The sequence below is a fragment of the Cucurbita maxima genome, unplaced genomic scaffold (assembly GCF_002738345.1).
Source record: "Cucurbita maxima cultivar Rimu unplaced genomic scaffold, Cmax_1.0 Cma_Scf00010, whole genome shotgun sequence".
Taxonomy (NCBI): Eukaryota; Viridiplantae; Streptophyta; class Magnoliopsida; order Cucurbitales; family Cucurbitaceae; genus Cucurbita; species Cucurbita maxima.
In genome coordinates, this window is record NW_019272026.1 from 3,484,540 (window position 1) to 3,506,089 (window position 21,550).

General features: G+C 34.6%; 3 protein-coding genes across 3 annotated transcripts; 2 read left to right on the top strand and 1 right to left on the bottom strand.

Annotated features, from left to right (window-relative positions):
• The first annotated feature begins 1,672 nt into the window (after window positions 1-1,672).
• LOC111485257 (transcription repressor OFP8-like) lies at window positions 1,673-2,679 on the top strand. Its single transcript, XM_023132062.1, has one exon. The coding sequence runs from the start codon at window positions 1,709-1,711 to the stop codon at window positions 2,528-2,530; it is 822 nt and encodes a 273-aa protein (XP_022987830.1). The 5' UTR covers window positions 1,673-1,708; the 3' UTR covers window positions 2,531-2,679.
• A 3,276-nt stretch (window positions 2,680-5,955) lies between these two features.
• On the top strand, window positions 5,956-6,692 carry LOC111485292. Its single transcript, XM_023132118.1, has one exon. The coding sequence runs from the start codon at window positions 6,032-6,034 to the stop codon at window positions 6,578-6,580; it is 549 nt and encodes a 182-aa protein (XP_022987886.1). The 5' UTR covers window positions 5,956-6,031; the 3' UTR covers window positions 6,581-6,692.
• Window positions 6,693-12,660: 5,968 nt separating this feature from the next.
• On the bottom strand, window positions 12,661-14,454 carry LOC111485194 (indole-3-pyruvate monooxygenase YUCCA6-like). Its single transcript, XM_023131961.1, has 4 exons — window positions 13,762-14,454; window positions 13,379-13,627; window positions 13,184-13,306; window positions 12,661-13,012 (listed from the first exon to the last, which is right to left on the bottom strand). Exons 1-4 carry the CDS (start codon window positions 14,452-14,454, stop codon window positions 12,773-12,775), a joined length of 1,305 nt encoding a protein of 434 aa, XP_022987729.1. The 3' UTR covers window positions 12,661-12,772.
• Window positions 14,455-21,550: the final 7,096 nt, after the last annotated feature.

Genomic DNA, 21,550 nt, shown 5'->3' on the forward strand with positions numbered 1-21,550 from the left:
CTTCTGGGTTGAAAATTTGAAATACTTGGGGTTGGGGGGGCATGATTGGTCAAGTAGAAAAAAGAGAAGCCTACAAATATGGGGAATGAAGAAGAGGGGGGGGAGTGAAAAGTGGGTCAGGAAATCCATGGTTTGCGTATATTTTGCTGTTGTCATGAGGCAAAATTCAAGTAGAAGAGGCGAATCAAAGTACTGTAAAAAACTGTCTGTTAGCTATTGGTTTTGAATTCGTGGTTGTATATTAAAAAAAAGGCTAAAATCTGCACTTGTTCATGTGTTTTTCTCTTCTTGGAACTTTCTTTCACTTTCAGATGCTCTTCTCTTCACCCTTTCTCAACTTTCTTCAGCATTTTTCATCCTTGATTCACAAGAAGGAACAAAAAAACACGCATTCATATCGATTTCTTACTTTGGGTGTGAACCCAAATGAAAAGTTGAAGCTTTGATGATCTTTAAAACGCGTTTTTGGACTTTTCATAGCTAGCAAAGATAGATATTGTCTCTTTGTACTTTCCTTCTTAGGCTTCCCCTCGCCTCAAAGCTTTAAAACGCGTTTTTGGACTTTTCATCGCTAGCAAAGATATTGTCTAACTTTCCCACACCATTATAAAAAATGGTTTGTTATCTTTTCCAATACGAAATCTCACACACTCGAATTCATTAAAAAGGACAATAATATAAGACAAAAGTAAAAAAAGAAATGAGAAATTGAGTTCAAATTCCTTGTCTCAACCCTCCTGTTTTTACCCTTCTAAAAGTTCTTTCCCAATCTTAAAATTAGTCCACCCAAAGTTTCTCACCAAAATCCAACTAAAATATATCACAGTCACCATCACTTTTCCCTCTCTTTCTTCATCAACATTTACATTATATCATATAAAAACATAAATAATAAGAATTTCTAGTTTTAATTATTTTATTTCATAACTAGAAGACTTTCTTCCCATTTTTTTAATACATTCAAATAAAGGCATCCACCACCTATTTTTTTAATTCAAATAAGTGTTTGAAACATAGTGATTTAGTTGATTTAGTTGACAATGTCCTAAATGAAAATGGATTCAATTTCACAGATTTTAGGGCACTAATTCAAATTTGAATTTGAAATTAAAATATGATCTAACCCACCAACCTGTTTTTAATAACTTAAAACGTCTTTTGACCCAACAATATAGTAGAAAATGGTGTAGTGAGCCCTGTGCCTCCTGCCTCCTTTCCTTTCATGCCCTTAATTATATTTTTAAAAATAATTCCACCTTCTTATTCAAACCTACATGGGTAAATAGATACATATGTTGAAGGGTCACTTATACATGTGTCCCGTTCAATTACATATCATTCAAGCTGGTTGCTTTTTATTTTTTATTTTTTTCTTGGGAAGATAGACAAATAAGAATCGGTAAAAGGGTAAAATAATAATAATACCCACATTGCCTTTTGGGTGTTGCATGTTTCAGAATATCTATTTTATTTTATTTTTACTAAAACTTGTTGCTAAATGTGGATATTTATAATACCATTTTCAAGAAAATAAATATTAAATAATGAATAAGCATGACACGTGGCAGTATAATGTTGGCCACGTGGAAAAGCAGGTGCAGCTGGGCAAGTTTTGGTCGTGGTTTATATAAGCACTCTCCCACTTTTGGTTTGTCATGCATTTGTTGTTCCTTCTTCACACTCTGCCATTTTCCGCTTTCTTTCTCCAATGGATACCCGCTTCAAGCTCCGTCTCCCTCGCATGTTCCAATCCTCTTTCGCCTCTTGCCGTTCCCGTAATCTCTCCGATATCATCCACAAAGCCGTCTTTATTCCGTCCCCGCACGACGTTAGTTTCCGTAAGATCCAACCTGAGTATTCCTCTGAAACCGCCGAAAGCCCTGCTTTCTCACGTGATTTCCTTCTCCCCCGACGGAAAATTTCCCACCGTTTCCCTCTAGCCCCTTTCCCCTCTGCAATTTCCGGTGGCTGGACCTGCCCTCCAGCTTCTCCGATTTCGCCCTCCAAACCCTTCTCTGAGAAAACGACGACGTCGACGACGAAGAAGAAGAAGAAGAAACAGAGGAAACAGAGTAAGAGGGAGAGTCCATTCTGCCCGTTTAGTTCGTCTTCGGTGGAGTCGAACTTCGGCGGTACGTGGTGGTACAGTAGCGAGGACGACGACGACAACGACGAAACGGACACTCTTTTCTCCTCAAAATCGCGTTCTTCTGATTCGTCGGCGTCTCACCGACGGAACAAGTCTCGCCGGAGAAAAGGAGGTCGGAGCCGGTGTTCTGAAATGGGTGTGTTGCCGTTGAAGGGAAAAGTGAAAGATAGCTTTGCAGTGGTGAAGAAATCAAGCGACCCATATAATGATTTTAGAACCTCAATGTTGGAGATGATTGTCGAGAAACAGATATTCTCTGCTAAGGATCTTGAACAGCTCTTGCAATGTTTCCTCTCTTTGAATTCCCCTCATCACCATAATGTGATTCTTGAGGTGTTCACAGAGATTTGGGAGGCTTTGTTTTCCGACTGGGGATCTTGATGAACATCGAAACTCTGATCTCTTTGTTTGTCAGCAAAAAGAAAATGAATCAAGCCTAACTTCTATTGATTATTAACCAAATAATCAAAGTTTTATCCCTTATTGTGTGTAATATCTACTTCTAATTCTAATGATATTAATCTTTCAGATTATGCATATAACTCAATCTGGGTCTGTTTCAATGAACAGAAAAAAGCAGGAAAGATGAAGATTTTTGGAGAAGCAAGTTTTGAAAATTGGAGTTTTTGGAGGGAAGAATAAGAAGATAGAGACTTAAAATAGTGCTCCTTTTGGTACAGAACAGACTCCTTTTGAAATAGGTAACTTCACAGACACACACATACACATACACATAACACACACACACACACACACTTTAGACTTGTCAAGACAAAAGGGTTGAAAGATGGAAAAGGCCAATGGCTTAAAAGACATAAAAAAGACATAAAGTTGTTCAGATTTCTGTGATTTTGAATCTCTTCAAACCATCCTTCGCCACAAAAAGAATACAAAATTGTACAAAAATGTCAATCAACAAAGAACATCATATAGATATTGAAAACAGCGTCCAATCTTGTTTTGTTCTTCACAACAACCATTCATTGTGCTTGCCATTTGAATTTTCTTCATTCTAATACCCTTTACTTCAAAATTAAAATCTGCATGTAAATGCCTACGTGGCCATCTTGGTTTCAAAACACAAAAGAAAAAACAAGGATAAACACACACAATAAATATAATATATCCCTAAGTTTGACTTCAAAATATATGATAGTTAAGGCTAATGGATAAGAACAGAGCCAAAGATCATACTTTTACTCAGCAACACCCACAAGCTGTTCTTCAAACAAGAACACAAACACACAAGCTGTTCTTCAGAAGAGACATGAACTCTTAACAAAAGCCGAAGTGGGAAGCAGACCATAAATGAGTTTGATTTGTTTAGTATTTATACGTTATTATTCTAAGAAGTTGATTTGAGGTGTCCTCCTGCTGTCTTGTATCTGGTAGTGAAAAGGGTGTTTGCCTTGGAAGAAAAAACAACATGAGTTTGTGAGATCTCGCAACGGTTGAAGAGAGAAACGAAACCTTTATAATAAATGTGTGGATTCACCCTAGTAGACATATTTACAACTATGAGACTGACGGCGATACGTAACGGGCGAAAACGAAAAATATCTACTAGTGGTAAGCTTGAGTTGTTACAAATAGTATCAAATTCAAACACCGGGCAGTACGCTAGCAAAGACACTAGGCCCAAAGGAGTGGACGGTGAGAGCAGAACGCAAGATTCCTTATAAGGGTGTAGAATCCTCTCCTGGCATATGCGTTTTAAAACTGTGAGGCTGACGGCGATACGTAACAAGCCAAAACGGACAATATCTACTAGCAGTGAGCTTAGATTGTTACAAATGGTATGATGACAATACGTAACGGGCTGAAACAGATGGTATTAGAACCAAACATTGTATCGTATAAGAGTGGAAGAGGGGAACAAAGCATTTCTCGTAAGAGTGTGGAAATCATGAGGTTGATGACGAGACGTAATAAGTCAAAATAGACAATATCGGGTGAGTTTAAACTATTAAAGAGAAGATGAGAAAGGGAGCATTAGTATATATATATACAAAAGGGAGGTGTGGGGGGAAGAAGGTGATCACATGGTGGGGAGGCTGAAGGCAGTAATTTGGGTGAGTTGGTTACTTAAAAAGGGGAGTAAAAGTAGAGGGTAATGGGAATTGGGAAAAGGAATAGAGGCAAAAGGGTGGCAGAGTTTGAAGAGGGTAATAGGGGGGGTTAGCATGGGAATTGAAGGGTCATTGTCAAACCAAAAGGGAACAAAGGGAAAGACAAAGAGTGGGTTACAATCTAAAATTTTTGAATTCATGTAGAAGAAGAACAACAACAAGATTGCACAAAAGGGTTCGTAGGTGTTGGTTCATCTAGAAGAATCTAAGGACGCATTGAGTTAATGAGGATAGTGAAAGGGCGGAGAGGAAGCAATGGTGGGAATGTCTGGATCTTTGGCAGATGGGAACCCATTGGGCCTCCTCTTCATCTCATTAAATACAGTGTTAAGTTATAGCATTTTTTGGGTTTTAGAGCCTGCTTCTGCTGCTATGCTACCTGCTGCTGCTGGGTGGCTGCCTTTTCTGCCCTTTCTGGCGTTCCTGCACCCAACACTGATGGACTCCACGTCTCTATGATGGGCTTGTTCCAGGCCTACCCTTTTTGCTTCCATGCCGAAACAAAAACTCGAACATTATTGATGAATCATCAATATCCATTAATCACTCAGTTTTCTGGATTCCACCAACCAGCTCATTAATTACACTACTCCCATTTTTAAATCTAACCTTCTTTCTTTCTCTTTTGTTTCCTGATAATGACGCAACCATACCACAAACAAAAACTCTTTTTCAACTTTTTCTTACACATTTGTTTTTTTTCAAAATAATAACTCTTTCATTTACTAAACAAAAAAATAACTCGTTACAAATGATATTCAAGCATCGAGTAATGTGCCAGCCAGGGCGCTAGACTCACAAGGGGTGAATTGTGAGATTGGACGTTGGTTGGAGAAAGAAACAAAACATTCTTTATAGAGATGTAGTAATTCATGTCTAGGAAGAAAAATTCAAAAAACACAATATCTACTAGCGGTGAACTTACTTATTACAATTTGAGTTTGAGAGTGATATGAAAATGACGGAAGTGATGCAAATATAAGGTATCGAAACGAAACCCGTGAATGATACGAGGGTGAAGGGGAGGAGTAAGTTCAAACCAAAACCAAAACCAAAACCAAAAAGAAAAAAGAAAAGTGGTCCATGGTTAATGGTTAGGTCAACAAGTTTTGTCTTGCCTTCAATCCTCACCCTCTTCCACTTACCATTCTACTTTTGGCCCACACAAACACATCCCTCCTCCCCTCTACCTCTCCTCTAAGCTACGCTGCCTCTAAAATAGGTCGCTTCTTGGTAAGACGTTATATTACCTCGAAAATTCTCTAATATAAACGATATTTTTTTTCTATATTTTGAATTAACAAAATTTTGATTGCGTATAAAAGAAATTAACCACGTCTAAACTTCTTCCAACTCGGTTTCTAGCTTGTTTAGAAATCATAGCCTTTTAAATAAATTTTTAAACCTAAAAAGTGTAGGTTGAATGGAAAGAAAAAGGGAACTCATTTTTAAGGAACAATACCGCTCCTTTTGCTCCTCCTAAAAAGTCTCAATGCACCAACCAGTGACAGCTTTAGAGACGCAAATACAAAGCTTTTAGGTTAAATATTCCCTTTTGATGGATTTCTTCAAATTAGTGAAACAAAAAACACACCCAAAATCAAACGGAGCATGTGATGTATCCATCATCAAAAGAAGAAATTAAAGAACAGTAATCCATCGCCGTCGCCTCCCCTTCCTATTTATTCAACATATTGTGTTCTTCTTGTTTCCCACATTTGTACCCAAATATACAACAATTCAACGCCCACCCATGATGCTACGAGCCTCCATTTCCAGCACCAAGAAGTTCTTCAACAAAACCTTATGCAACTTCAAATCCTTCTTCTCCAATACCTACCAACGGCTTCCCAAAATGGATAAAGACTCATCCTTCATGAAGAATAGTAATGGCAATGCAGTTCATTTTTCGAAGACGATCCGCGAGACCCAGATGAAAAAAGTTGAGAAAAATGAAGATAGCATCAAAATTGGAGCGACCCATCAAAGGAAAACGCAAGAAAATTTGAAAGTGTATGATGAGAGAAGAATGTGTTTGGTTGCTAAGAAAATGAAAGAATTGGAAAAGCTAGACGCTAGAGATGTGGATCATGCTTTGGATATTGAAGAGATTCTTCATTACTACTCTCGTCTCTCTTGTCCAACGTATCTTCAGATTGTGGACAAGTTCTTCATGGACATTTTTGCTGAATTTTGTGCTAATCCATCTTCTCAACAAACTAACCCAATTGGGCACCAATCATCAGTGGGGTTAGTGAGAAGAAAATCTCGTTTAGGAAACGTGGAGTCTTCGCTCTTCTAATTCTTCACGACCATATTTGTGTTAGGTGATATTGTCCATTCTCAGCATTGTGGTTGGTCTCACACCAATTGAAATGTATTTCTTACTTATGAACAAACTCATTATCATTCCCTAAATGAGCTAATATGAATTCTCTCCCACAATTCTCAACAATTTCTTAATTTCATTTTTAGTACGTTTGAACCCGACATTTGATTAAGTTTTTATGATTCATCTCGATTCATAAATTGTAAGATAGAGTCAAAGAAAGATGATGGAGAGTGCTTCATAATTGGAAAAACGAGCACCGTGGAAATACATCCCACTCAGCCAATGGGCACTAAATACTTTTCGAGAGATCTCCTCCAAATCACTAGTATGGCTATTAAAATCGTGAGCATCGGCATGAAGGTTCCAAATCCAAGTGGTAGTATCAGGACCCTTAACTATTGTTCTCGAGAAATGACTCGGTCTGACCCATTCCTCGAAAGAAGTTTTTACGGGATCCCTATCTACCAAAATTTTGACTTCTGGTTACGGCTAACAAATAATCATTGAGTCCTCCTCTTTCCGGACAACACATACAAAGAGACTCGCCAACGGTTTCTTTCTCTGCTATCTCCCATCTATTTTTTTTTAGTTATTCACTAAGAGCAATTATGATATGGAAGTTGATCCGGGCCAAGTGTTCGGATCTATTATGACATAGCCAAGAGGCGCTCAATGGACCTCTTTAATCTTATAAAATCTTTTTCCGGGTTTTGAATTGACGAAAAAACAAATTTTTTTTTTTGTAGAACCTAATGGATTCACTTCTAAATGGAACTACTTTATGTCTTACCTAGAACATATTTCATAATAAATGGAACAAATAGAAAAATTTCTAACTAATAATACTGTTATATTTACCGAATAGCTATATATTTATACAAAAATATGAAAAATTCATTCATATTTAAAAATATTTCTCAAAATAAAAGTTTAATAATAGCAGTTAATAATTAAAATATTCAACCAATTTTCTGCTTCAATATAATTACGGGAGTAAGTGTTATAGCTTGTTTCCAATACTCAGCGGCTTGATTGGACCAAGCCTCCACAATTTTAGAATCTCCCTGTCGAATGACCTGTTCTCCCCGGTCGGAATAGACAGGTAAATTCCTTCCCTTAGAACCGTGTTATAATTGAATGGTGTGTTTTTGCTCAAACATTTTGGGAGATTTTTGAGTCATGGCTGTGGGCACCTAATCCGGAGGGTGAATGGCCGCTTTACTTTTGAGAGAGAGAAACCCAATTAGGAGTTATAAGCCTTGGATTCTAAGTTATGTTTTCAAAAAGAAATAATATATGGTTTGATTGTATTATATGAGTAAAGGCTAAATTGAAGATAATCCAAATCATGATGAAAATCATGAACAAAAGAATCTTAATTTGAACAGGAAACATTCGAATCCAATGACAAAGTTGAAGACAGGAGAAAAGGGATGCCTCCAAAAGTGTGGGAAGAGCTGGATGAAGCAAATCCACGAACAATCATTTGAACAGCGAAAAGTTGTTACTATTGGGCTGGGCCTTTTGGTGTTCTTATCCATCCATTGCCTACCTCAGTACCCGGCCCAGTTTGGTTGTGTTTTAAAATCAAGAACAACAACAACAACGTTGTTCCCCAAATATGCCCCAATGAGTACAGTATTCAGTGAGATTCCCTTAAAGATGGGGACGAAGATATAGAAATGATTGAAGAAAATGGTACAAGGGCAGCAGAATTGGAGTGAATGCAGAGATGGTTGGTGTGTAAGGGAATGGTTATTTAACTTTATAAGATTCTTGTCCTTGTATTCTTCTTTGTTTGGGTGCCCATTCATGAAATCACAACGTTTTTGACCAAATGTCACAAGCCCCGCCTCCTCCTCCTCCTCCTCCTCCTCTCTCAACAGTCGGACATATCCAATAATCATTATTAACACACTACTTTCCTTAACTTGCTTTCATATATAATGATGAGTTTGAAGCATCCCCCTCCATTTTCAAGTGGAGAAAGTGAAGGATGAAAGGACATATGTATATATATTAGATATGGGGGATGGGGTTTTAGGGTAATGGACTATAATTTGGAGTAATGGATGGGGAAATGATTGAAGGGAGAGAAGAGTGAGATGCAATATGTGAATATAGTGGTGTATAATAATGCCTTTTTTTTGGCTCAGGAGAAATTCTGGTAGGGAAAAGTTTGCACCTTCTTCTGCTCTTCTATATATCTCATATATATCTCCCTAATCTGTAATGCTTCTCATACATTTGTCCTCTTCTTTCTCACACGCCTGCATGTCTTGCCCTTTTCACTCCCTCTTCCTCTAATGCTTATCATCCATTCCTCTCTAACACCTAACTCACCCACTTCTAGCAAATATCATGGTCCTTTACTTATTGTCGTCGTCAGTAGAGAAGTTTCCACACTCTTATAAACAATTATTCGTTCTCCTCCCTAATTGATGTACGATCTCACAATCCACCCGCCTTCGAGCCCCATCTTCCTCACTGGCATCAGCTCTCCATTTGATGTGGGTCCCTCCAATCTACCTCCCTTTGAGACCCAATGTCCTTGTTGGCACACTGCCTCATGTCTACCTCCTTCGAGACTCAGTCTCTTCGTTGGCACATCGCCTGGTGTCTAACTCTGATGCCATTTATAACAGCTCAAGCTCACAACTATCAGATATTATTTGCTTTGGCCCATTATGTATTGGCGTCGGAACAATTTTAAAATGCGTCTCTTAGAAAGAGTGCTCTACACACTTTATTTCGTTTTACTCTCCAACCAATGTGGGATCTCACATTGAAAGCAACTGCAAAAGTACTTTAAATTTGTATTTAGTTGGTCTCGTTGAATAATTCTTCCTAAACGTGATAAACACCGTTAGATAGAAATTCGTGGTGATGGAGCATAAAAATAAGGTGAAATTCCGTACAAGAGATTGTATTATTGGAGGGGTGGAGACTGAATTGAAGGGTGTGGGTGTGGGGGTATGAAGATACACCGCAGTGGTTAAACATAGCGTCCTTTAACTTATGGCGAATGGTCCACTGTGAAAAATATAGAATACCAATAATAAGTAGGAAGAAGAAGAAGAAGAAAGAGGACCACTGGAGTATTAAATCCGTAGAGGAGGGGGTGTGGGGAATGGTCCAAAATGGAAGAGAGAATAGCATGTGCTCCATGTGTAAGCAAGGAAGGCGCAGGCAGGGTGGTGTGCTGTGCGGTGCTGTGCTGTGCTGTGCTGCGCATGGGGCTGCGACATGTAATGCAATGACTCCAATCTGCAACTTCTCATGTGCCCTCTGGTCCATACACTCCATCCTCTCCTATACCAACTGGCACACTTTCCTTTCTCCAACTTACCTTAACAAGCATCCAGTTTGTGCTCAATTTTCCCCATAATTCCCTATTCTAGTTCCGCATGCAATCTGTTTAAAACAAAAACTAACATAGGATGCACCCATAATTTACATTATATTAGGACGATTTTGGACCATCCTACACTTTGTAGATTCCATAGATTCGTTGCAGTTTTGACTACACCGACAATCATAATTTTCAACTTAGAGAACCATATTGAAATAGACCACTTGGGACGTCACCTTCCAAGATTTTTCCTTTTTGTCACAATCGATAGTTGTTATTGAAATTTAAGTCTATTTGGTTCACTCAACTATTCGATTTGACATCACATTTGATAAGGATTATTTATTTGTTTATTTAGAAGAAGTCACCATTTGTGTTAATGAAAGACAAAAATAATATCCAACCCAAAGCACGACCTTGGCTTTTAGCCTTCTTTCATCCTAACCTCAAGTGGAAGTCACAAGATGGGTTTGACTGCCTTATCCTCGTAATAAGGTTTCTAAACAAATTACTTTGAAGGGAATATTACATGTGGTTATGAGTCTCCTCAAAGGAATGTTTTGTCTTTACAAAAAAAAAAAAAAAAAAAAAAAAAAAAAAAAAAAAAAAAAAAAAAAAAAAAAAAAAAAAAACACTAAAATCACTTAATTTCATGCAACTCAACAACTTATGGCCTCGACAACAAAAGTTTGAGCAAATTCATTGCTCCTTCAGAAATACAAATTCTTTGTCTTCAACAACATAAGTTGTTGGTAATAATCATTACCCAATCATGGTTTCATGTTTCTACCACATTCAAGTGTAAAGGGGTGGATTTCAAACTAAAAGTAAAGAAATTTTGAAGGAATAAAGTTAGCATCAAAATAAAGAAGCCTAGAGGTTGATTGTATTCGTTACAACTATTATTAACGAGTAGTTTTACCAATAATCTATAAGAACAACCAGCTCTGATACTAATTATTGGATCAATACGACAATAGTAGAGGAAGGTGAAATAGGGTTTTAACACGGTTTAGTGAATAAAATTTGAAGTTATTGAAGAAAGTTAACGTAGGATGGGAGTCGGTAGGAAGTGGAAGGAGAATTTGATGAATAAAAATGGGATCTTTGAAGGACCAAAAGACAATAATTAGTAGGGCAGCCATATCTGGTCCCTAATTGGATTGTCCAATTCCAAACCCTTCGATCCTTTGATGTTGATACTCTCTCTCTCTCTCTCTCTCTCTCTCTCTCGATGAGTTACAGAAGAGAATATAGATTATTATGAAGGCAATAATAATATAAAGATTCTATTTGTGTTTTCATCACCTTCCATTCGGTCGGAATAAAGCCCACCAACACCAAATCTTCTCAAACCCTAAACACATATATTCCTCTCTCTCTTACAATATATTGTCATTATCATCCCCATCTCCCCCACACTTAACCCTCTTTCTGTAACAACCCAGATCCAAAAAAGTTGACATATCGTTCGGTGTCTAGCTCTGATACCATTTATAGCGATTCAGATCTACCGCCAGTAAATATTGTTCTCTTGGGGCTTTTCCTTTTGTGCTTCTCCTCAAAGTTTTAAAACGTATTTGCTAGGAGAAGGAAGTAGACATCACACTTTTACTCCAAATAATCCCTGCATTATCATGCCTTCCTTCTCTAAACATTTTCTTGCACCCATATATATATATATATATATATATATATATATATATATATATTAATCACTTCCAAATGGGTTAGGGTTAGGGTTAGGGTTAGGGTTACATCGAGACGAATTATCTTTTCTATTTAACAGTTTGCCCTTCTCAACTGAAGGTGAGACGTGCCATGCGAAGGCATTTAAATGAAAATGAGAAGTGGTCCGAGTTAGTGATGAGGATGGGAAAAGGGCAAGTGATAAGGCTGAATGAAAAGGGTACTATATTTAATGTGTATTTCATCTTACCAAACTATATATATAATATTTCAAAGGTAATCCTCTTGAGCTTGAAATTAGAGGGAGAGGGACCCCTTTGCTTGAGTGGCATTCCAACTTTTTTGTATGTTCATTTGTCCCAATACACTTTCTTTCTTTCCCTTCTTCCCTCTACCCTTTTCATTATCTTGTTGCTTTCAATAAAATAAGGTCACTACCGATGCTTGTATGTATTTATAAATGGTCCCTCTATGTATATCTTACTTCACATTCATAATCTCCATTTAATGACCAATGATGTGTTTGACAATTATCAACATTTATGGGGTTGTTCTACCATCACTTCCAATCCAATTTCTTCAAAACTTTAAACGTCACAACGTTCGTCGTCAATGCCACACATCGTCGCATCGAATATAAAATGAGACCCTATGAATAGACTTTGTTAAAGGAAAAAACAAGTATTGACATGGGTACAAAAATTGATATCAAACTCTAGATGATATATATATGCCACAAACTCAAATCCTTCCACCCATTTATCTATAAGAATTTACGTGTAGTAAATAGAATCAAATCAAATTACAACATATCCACATGATCAACAATATGCTTCTAATACTCAAAGCTTCAATCTAACAAAGAAACATTTTGTAAAGCTGACATCTAAACCATTTCTTGCTCTTTCCTCGAAAGATATTTTTGCATTTTTTTTTTTTTTTTTTTTTTTTTTTTTTTTTTTTTTTTTTTTTTTTTTTTTTTTTTTTTTTTTTTTTTTTTTTTTTTTTTTTTGTGGAATGACTTTGGGATCTTTTCTTTTTGGCTACAAAAACCCCACAGATGACAAAAGCAACAATGAAAGTGCATCACTTTTGTGTTTGTGAGCTCAAAAGTGGTTCCTTTAATCGTGCCTTTGGACTCGTGATTGAGGCAACACAGAAGAGTGAGTGAAAGCCATTAATGCCGATTCATCAGCTTTCCAAACAACCTCAATATCTTCAGCTATTCTTCTTGCATCCATTGAAGCTCCAAGCAGCCCTCTCTTTGTGAACCCAACTGCGTATAGCCCACATTCTCCTTTCCATCCATTTGGAAATTCCTTCCTTGGCATCCCATCTTTCTCACTAAACATCTTGCTTTCCTGCCATTATCATTACCCTAATTGTTAAGAATCATGACTCTCCACGATAGTGTAATATTGTCCACTTAAGCTCTTATGGCTTTGATTTGGAGATAATTTTCTTACTTATAAATCCATGATCATTCCACATTACTTAAAGTAGTAAATTGAAAAAGGGAATTGGACCTGCACCTTTAGCCAAGAGGGCACATTGCTTTTGTAACCGGTGGCCAAAATGATAGCATCAAAGCTTTCAACGCTCCCATCGACGAACTCGGCGGTATGTCGGCTTAGTCTCGACACTCCTTGACGAACCTAATGCCCAAATAAAAATCTCATGAATACATAATGTAGAGAAGCATGAATGAGAATTAATGAACAAGGAACCTTAATTTTGCCGGTTTTGATTTTTGCAAAAGTCCCAACATCTAAAACAGGCGTTTTTCCAGACAGATTCTTGAGCTGTAAAGGGCCAAGCTTTGGGCGGTGAAGCCCCAATCTAGATGTATCTCCCAATATCAAACGTGAAAGAAGAAGAAGAAATTGATCCACTATACGCATGGGGAGCCATCTTAGCAAGCACATGGACAACCCAAAAGTTGATCTTCCCAGCATCTTATGAGGTAGAATGTGCACCTACAAAAAAAAAAAAATAATACACGAACCCCATTTTATAATTTGACATGCAGGGTTGAATTGTGCATGCAAACTCGACTCGACCCTGTATTAATCAATTTAAACATAGTTCAATAGATGTTTCGTTTGCTTACCGAATTACGAACCACGAGATGAGGGAAGGCATTGAAGTTACATAGATCTAGACAAACTTCCATACCGGAATTGCCACATCCAATGACCAAAACTTTCTTTCCACGAAACTCTCCTCCCGTCTTGTAAGAACTAGTATGAACAACGGGGCCTTCAAATTCCTCCAACCCATCAATTTGAGGGACAAACTCTTCAGCATTTTCACCAGTAGCCACAATCAACCATTTGCAAAAATACTCAACACACTTCCCCACAACAAAAGCCTTCACCCTCCAAAACCCACATCGCTCATCCCACTCTGCCTTCGTCACCGTGCTGTTGAACACTGGGTTCAACTTAAAGTAATCAGCGTAGGCCTTCAAATAGGCTAAAAATTGTTGCTTTGTTGGGTAAGTGGGGAAATCAGAGGGGAAAGGCATGAGTGGAAGCTCGCAAAATTGCTTTGGGAGATGCAAGCGGAGACGGTCATAGGTCTTGAACTGCCACAAGGGAGCTATGCATTCGGCTCTCTCAAGGATCAAACTTTGGATACCCTTTTGCTTTAGGCATGCAGCGGTGGCTAGGCCTGATGGTCCGACGCCGACTATGAGAGGGCCTTGAACCCAAATTTGTGGAACTGGGTGGCCATGTTTTTGTTTTTGGGTGAGAGGGTCGTGGAGTCTTTTGCCCTCTACTTCTTTCCAATAGGAATCCATATTGGAAATGAAGTTAAATTGGCGGGGTGTGTGTGCCCACTTTATAGTTGGGAGAAATATATAGATTGCAGAAACAAAGGTTGGATTTTGATGCGTGGGGATTCGTTTTTTTTTTTTTTGTTAAACAAAGTGGAGAATAATATGTAAGGGTTAGATGGGAGAAAGTAAATGGGTTGGAATTGGAAATTCAAGAATCCTCCCAATATCCTTGTGCTGGGGTTGACAACCAAATATTAGTCAACCAATGTCCGAGTGAGTGTTTAGTTAGGTCATAGAAGGCAAGGAAACAATGCCTTCGATTTAACATTGGTTGAGGAGGAGAACAAACCAAACCCTTTATGAGGGTGTAGAAATCTTCCTTCGTTTTAAAGTCTCGAGAGAAGCTCGAACGAAAAAATTCAAAAAAGACAATATCTGCTAACGGTGATCTGAGATTGTTACACCAAAAGATCTCATTATAATGGAGATGTATGAGACTCTTCTCCCAACAATTTTCTAAATTATTATGATCATGGAGATATCTAGAAGAAAAATTTTGATGGAATATTAGTTTTTGATAAAAATTGTTAATATTTTATTTAAAAAATGTGTTGAATTTTCAAAAATTAAAAAAAAAAAATCCTTTGAATTTAAAAAAGAAAATTTCAAAAGTACTATAATAGAATGTTTCAAAAAATAAACTTAAAAAAATAATATTAAAAGATTCAGACATTTATGGGTCAATCGATCTTTGTCCCTAGGTAAAAAAAAAAAATTAAATAAATTTTCATTTTTTTAAAATATAGTATTAATAGTCATAATATTTTTAAAATTTTTTTAGTTATTTTTAAAACAAATCGCATGCACTTTAGATATTCCTTTTATGTTTATTATATTTTGAATATATCAAACTAAATAAAGAAAGAAGTAGTGCATGCAACTTTGTAGCGTGATTTGGTCTTGTTGTTTTTTTTTTTTTTTTTTTTTTTTTTCCTAAAAAATTGTTAACTAATAGAAAAAAAAAAGATGATTAATTAATTGAATAAAAAAATGAAGTAAATGGATAATTTAGTGGGCAATTAATTGGGTACTCAAAAGCCCTCATTTGTCTTCTAGCCAATAAGAATGTGAGTGATTTAACGTAACTAAATAACATATTTTGTCATTGGCTTCCTCTCTTTCACCATTCCAATTGCCTTTTCCAAGTGGAATGTAAAGCCTTCCTTTAAGTGAATAATTATTGGATCCCGATTAAAATTTCATTTATTTTTTACGTTGATTAAGAACGAGTCGTTTATAAAAGTGATGAACGAGTCATTTAATGTACTTTTGATTTAGTTGTATCGATGTGAGTTGATTATATAATAATTATAGTTCGAGATTTTATGAAGTGCATGAAAGAGTATTGACTAAAATCCATGCAAATTAGGTACGATTGTTTTTTTAATGAACGTGGAAAAGCATAGCCTAATTATATAATTTCTTCTCCATGCTTCCTTTTTATTAATTTAATTGGATGGATTAAATTATTTAATGACGAATGTTATACAATTTTGAATTCCGTACCTGATGTCCCTAGTATTTTCATGCAATATGGTCACGTTACTTAATATTCGCTTTTTAAGAGTAAAAACTATCTCTACAAACCAACATGAGTCATTCCGACATGTTTTGTCCTTGTTCATAAGCATCTCAAAAAAATTTCTAGAATATCATCTAGCATATAATTGCTTCAAGTAAATTATGTTTAACCATGTAGTTCCTATGATGAGTCATTGAAAATAAAGGTGCAACTTGTTGATGTAAATAATACATTCTCTCTCTCCTTCCCCGTACATAACCTGATTTTCTTTTCTTGCTTGCTTTCACTCCTTTCCTTAACCTAATGTAACTCCTCCCTCTGTCTGCTGCCTTGCCTACTTACTCATTCCCTTCTGATTGATTGAAGAAGATCTGTCTCTCTCATTGCTGCCTCTCCCTTCCTCCAAACAGCATGCATCTCAGATAAGGAAGAGCAAACTACAGCGACTGATAGATGAACTCAAGATCTCTATCTTACTCCGGAGGAGGAGCACCTATCTCATAGTCTTGCTTAGTGCTCAGGTGCATCCTACTGGGTGTTCAGTAGTTCTATGGCCACTACATGATTGAATTTAAGCTAACGTAGGACAAGTAAAGCACCTATTTTATTTACCTAGTATCAATCAAACACCTATTCTATTTACCTAGTAAAAGAGTGAAAGAAGGTTCAGGATCAAATCAAGAATGAATCTTGAGGATTGACTTTCAACACTTTCAGGTTCAGGGCTTACTAAGAAACTGAAAGAAACGGAGGGAACTAAACAGGAATAAGAGGGATCCACCGAAGAAGATACTTCTCCTGCTCCTATCTAAAGTGATGCTAGGTTGCTTCACCTTCACCCTTCACAAAGACAGGTGCAGGTGCGCTTCGCTCGGCCTAACTTTCATTTCTTTTAAGCCTTAGTCAATTTGTTGTGATTTTAATTCATTTATGTACCCTTCTTTAACTCGTGTATCACAATTAAACTGTATATATATAATAAAAGTGACAATAAAGTGGATTTATATAATTGAAATACTTTATTGTTTAAAAAAAAAAACAACCCAAGTATGATTAAAAATATTTTTAAATTATTTTCTAACCAATTAACAATATTTTGATTAGTGGTTTTTTTTTTTTTTTTAATTTTTTTTCAAGAATAAAATTCCGTCCATGTTTTAAAGTTATTCCCGAAATAGGAGAACAATAGTTGGGCCTTCTTTTAGATATGGGCCCATTTACGTTTAGTTTGACTATTCTGTCTCTACTCAACTGCCGTTTTCAAGGCCTACAAGGTACCATTTTTCTACTCAGCTGTCATTTTCTGTCGTCCAAATTATTTTGTTTCAAATTTTACCCTTTTTAACACCTAATATTTTCCACCATTTTTTTAGTACTGATATAAAGGGTTCTTAATACATTTAATATATCTGAATATTACATATTTTATGTACATTAAAACACATTCTTCCATCACAAAAACATATACAATATGATGAGTAATACAAAACTAATTCCAAATAATCATAAATAATGAGTCATACAAAATATAACTTAAAATATTTGATGATGATGCAAAAGCTCCGTTACAATAATTCAATGAACCAAATTAAATATAATATAATGTTCTTGTCGAAGGGTCAAACTCCATGTTCTAATAATTTTATAACGTATAGTTTTTTTTTTTTTTTTTGGTAAAAAACACTCCACAGAAGTCGTGCAATGTTGCCAAACTATTGGAGATTGTGGGTTTTGAAGAAGATTAGAAAAATCATTACTATATTGTATCAATGAACCTCATGACAAGAGATCGCAAACATAATAATAAATTAATAAATAAATAAAAAGAAAAAAGTATGCACTAGAAATGGTAATGGTGGGGTTTGAGGATTTTTTTAGTAAATATTTAAAAAATGTCTGTGGAATCCTATATCATTTTAAGTTAACGTGGCAATCCAACAGTGAAAAAAAGTTTTTAAAATATTCAATCAGTGTATGACGTTTGAGAAAATAAAGTATATATAAGTGTACTGAAATTATATTATATTAGAATCAGAATCATTCTAACAATAGGATGACTCTGTGGCTCAATCATAAGAATTTCATGGTTAAAACATGTGAGTGAAGACAAAATAATGTTGGATCCTTATCCATATCCTAAATATAGATTGATACGTGATGTAGTTAGTTTTAGTTTTAAAATAAAAATAATAAGATTTTTTTTATATAATTTATATACATTTTAAAAATAGATAAAATAGTAAGAAATAAGCATAAATTTGAATTAATTAAGATTATTGAGGGATTGACTATTATTATAAGATCCGGATAATTGGGGTATTGGTTGAATAAAGCAATAAAGTTTGAATTGTTTAATAGTTAGGAAAAAAGGGAAGAAATTAGCGTGGTTCATTCTAAACCATAACTTAAATTAAGTTTCATAATATATTTAATTATATAATATGCGTCAAAAAATACTTCAGCTTTCCCATTCCGTGACGCCCCCACTGTCCCTCCCAATTCGTATGCCACACCTGTCCCTCCTTTTCCTCCTCCAAATATTTTATTATTCTCTACCTTTTTGTTTTTTTTTTTTTGTTTTTTTTTTTGTTTTTTTTTTTGCCCTTTTTCAGTGGCTTCGACTATTATAGGAACGTGGTTGGTCTTCCTTTTTTTTTTTTTTTTAATTAATATAAAGTCTTGGAAATATTTTTGAATAAATGATAAAACAGAAATTCGCTTAGGTCAAATTAGTAATTGAATTGTGAAATTATTTTTCGAATAAAAATTTAATTCGAAATATCTTATGAATAAAAAATGGACCATGTGTTTAAAACAAAATTATAGAATAATCAAATTAATGAAAATAAATAAATTATATCCTACGTACACGTTGGAATTCACACCCTTGCAGCTTAAATTATTATAAATATTCTTCAAATTTATCTGTTTATTTAAGGAATATTCTTTTTTTTTTTTAATTTTAGACAAAAATTAGGATTTTAAAATAATGGTATGAAATGTTTATATAAGGTTTTATTTATATATTTTTTAAGGAATATCATTTGATACTCCAGATTCCAAAAAAATTAATGCTTTTCATATAATATTAATTTCAAATGCAATCACAATTTTTAATTAATTAATTAACTTAAAAAATATATTGTATATGAGAAAAGAATAAAAATAAAGAATTAGTAAAAAAGAGAGAGGTCTGACACATGGCACCAGTAAAGGGAGCCGCGTGGCGGGGATGGTACAGCTTAGCGAGCACAAGTTTTGGTGAATTAAAAAATGGCAAGTTGAACCGCATTATTTGGGATGGTGTATTGGATGATCAGAAAGGACACGTGGTGGGGTCGTATTGGTGACATGGAGGTTTCACCATTACCATGATGAGTTAATGTGTGACAGAGCAGCACCATATTGCTGCCCACCACACCACCTCAAGCTGCCCATTGGCAAAGGATCATATCTGCCCATTCATATCCCAACACGTAGTCTAGGGTTCCACGTGGTCACATGTCCGACTCCTTGGTCACCACTTTCGAATACTTAAATCCATACTCCTGTCCTGTCCCGGACACGAGTTCCGTGGGGCCCATTTTTTCTTGTTTTTTTTTTTTATTATTATTTATTTATAACTATATTTTACCCCTCGTCGAGCTGTTGGCCCATTAGACTAGTGTTCTTACTGTGGGCCCCACTCCTCACTAGTATCCTTGTATGTGTCTTTGAAACGTGTCATGCTTTGCTTTTGGATGATCGCTACCTCTCGTTAATCCCTCGTCACCTTCCCACACTAAATATTTTTTTTTCAAAACTTAATTCAGCAGTATTTTAAATGTCTTTGCCACGTCAGATATATCGTCTCTATCCCCTCCACGTAATTTTAAAACATTACTTTGGGTGCTGATCAATTTCCTACTTCATCTTTTATATAAAAGAATATTAACTTGTCAAATAAATTTTGATATAATTTTTTTTAAATAAAAACTAAAAGCGAAATGACCTGGTAGGCATATTCCTTTAATAATTTATTAGAAACAAATTTAAAAATTCATACAATAAATTTTAAATTTAACGTCTACTTTCCCAATAATATTAATTTTTATCAATTTTATGAGAACTTACTTATTTGTTTTTAGTAATTATAGGTGAATGACATAAATTTGATACTAAATAAAAAATTATATTTTGAAATATATATTTTAAATATTTGTGTTTATGAAAAAAAATATATATATATATAATTTACTGTGTGTTTGACATAGACGTAGACGCAAAATTTTCATTGATTTGAAGAAAGATTTCATAAACGTAGTGGAGTGACACGTTACTTTTTATATATTTGGTGACATTGAAATTACATCTTTTAGTATCAATTATTTACGACTTTTTCTTTCTAATTTTTTTTTTAAAATTACAACTCAATGTTTCAACTACTTGCAACCTAAAAACAAAATAACATAATTAAATTATATATTAAAAAACACTCACCTACTATAATTTCTATGAATATTAACGGTTTTACTCATAAATATTTTATTGGTAATATTTTAGTTTCTATATTTAATAATTTAATTTTTATTATTAAAAATTTCATCAAGATTATACGTTGAGTTATTAGTTAGTTTATCAACATGTATGTAAATTTTAACATAATATAGTCAATTCTCCACTACAAATTTTCTCAAATGATTAGAGTAATATAATATTTCACTCGATATAAAATTTATTGTTTAATGTTTAAATTATTTGAAAGAAACATTTTAGAGGGTGAGAATATAAAACGTGGCATTTCAGTTAGGGTAGCAGGTGGCCCGCAACATTTCATGTTCGAAAGTTAATGTATTTCTCATCCTATCATATTCATATTCATATTTATATCCTACAAAATAAATGTACATCGTCAATAGTCTCCACTATTTTTTTTAATATTTTAATTTTAGTCTTTCTTTCTAATTCATAAAAAATTATATATATATATATATATATATATATATATATATATATATATATTAACAAATTAGAAGAAAAATTCATATGATAAATATACATTTTTTTCATTTTTTCAAACATTTTTCGTAATTTTTTTTTTTTTTTTTTTAATTTAAACTCCTAGATACTACAAAAACCCAAACACTAGTACGTGATTATTTTTTATTAAAAAATAATAAAAAAAAAAACATATTTATTTAGATATCAGACAAAAATAAACATATTGATTTTTACATCTAAAAAAACCAAAGAGCAAGAAGACAAAAAACAAAGCAAGAGTTGAAAACATTAGCAAAATGGTCCCTTTATTGTCTTTTTCTATTGAAGCGCCACATTGATTTCTTTTTATAAATTATAATTCTTTCAATTTTATATTTTTTAATAAAATAATTATTTCCATAATAAGATATGTCCTGGATGTAAGAGACGCCATTTTATTTTAACACATTATTCAATGTGGATAAATTATCTAAATCCATCTTAAAACTATTGTCTAAAAAATCATTATCTCTTGGAATCAGATTTATAAAAAAAAAAAAAAAAAAAAAAAAAAAA

Excerpts from the sequence above, each read along its gene's own strand:
- LOC111485257 (XM_023132062.1), top strand. The coding sequence starts at position 1,709 with ATGGATACCCGCTTCAAGCTCCGTCTCCCTCGCATGTTCCAATCCTCT.
- LOC111485292 (XM_023132118.1), top strand. The coding sequence starts at position 6,032 with ATGATGCTACGAGCCTCCATTTCCAGCACCAAGAAGTTCTTCAACAAA.
- LOC111485194 (XM_023131961.1), bottom strand. The coding sequence starts at position 14,454 with ATGGATTCCTATTGGAAAGAAGTAGAGGGCAAAAGACTCCACGACCCT. Across the intron at positions 13,307-13,378 it reads TCAAAACCGGCAAAATTAAG|GTTCGTCAAGGAGTGTCGAG; the intron begins GTTCCTTGTTCA and ends TTTGGGCATTAG. Across the intron at positions 13,013-13,183 it reads ATGTGCCCTCTTGGCTAAAG|GAAAGCAAGATGTTTAGTGA; the intron begins GTGCAGGTCCAA and ends TGATAATGGCAG.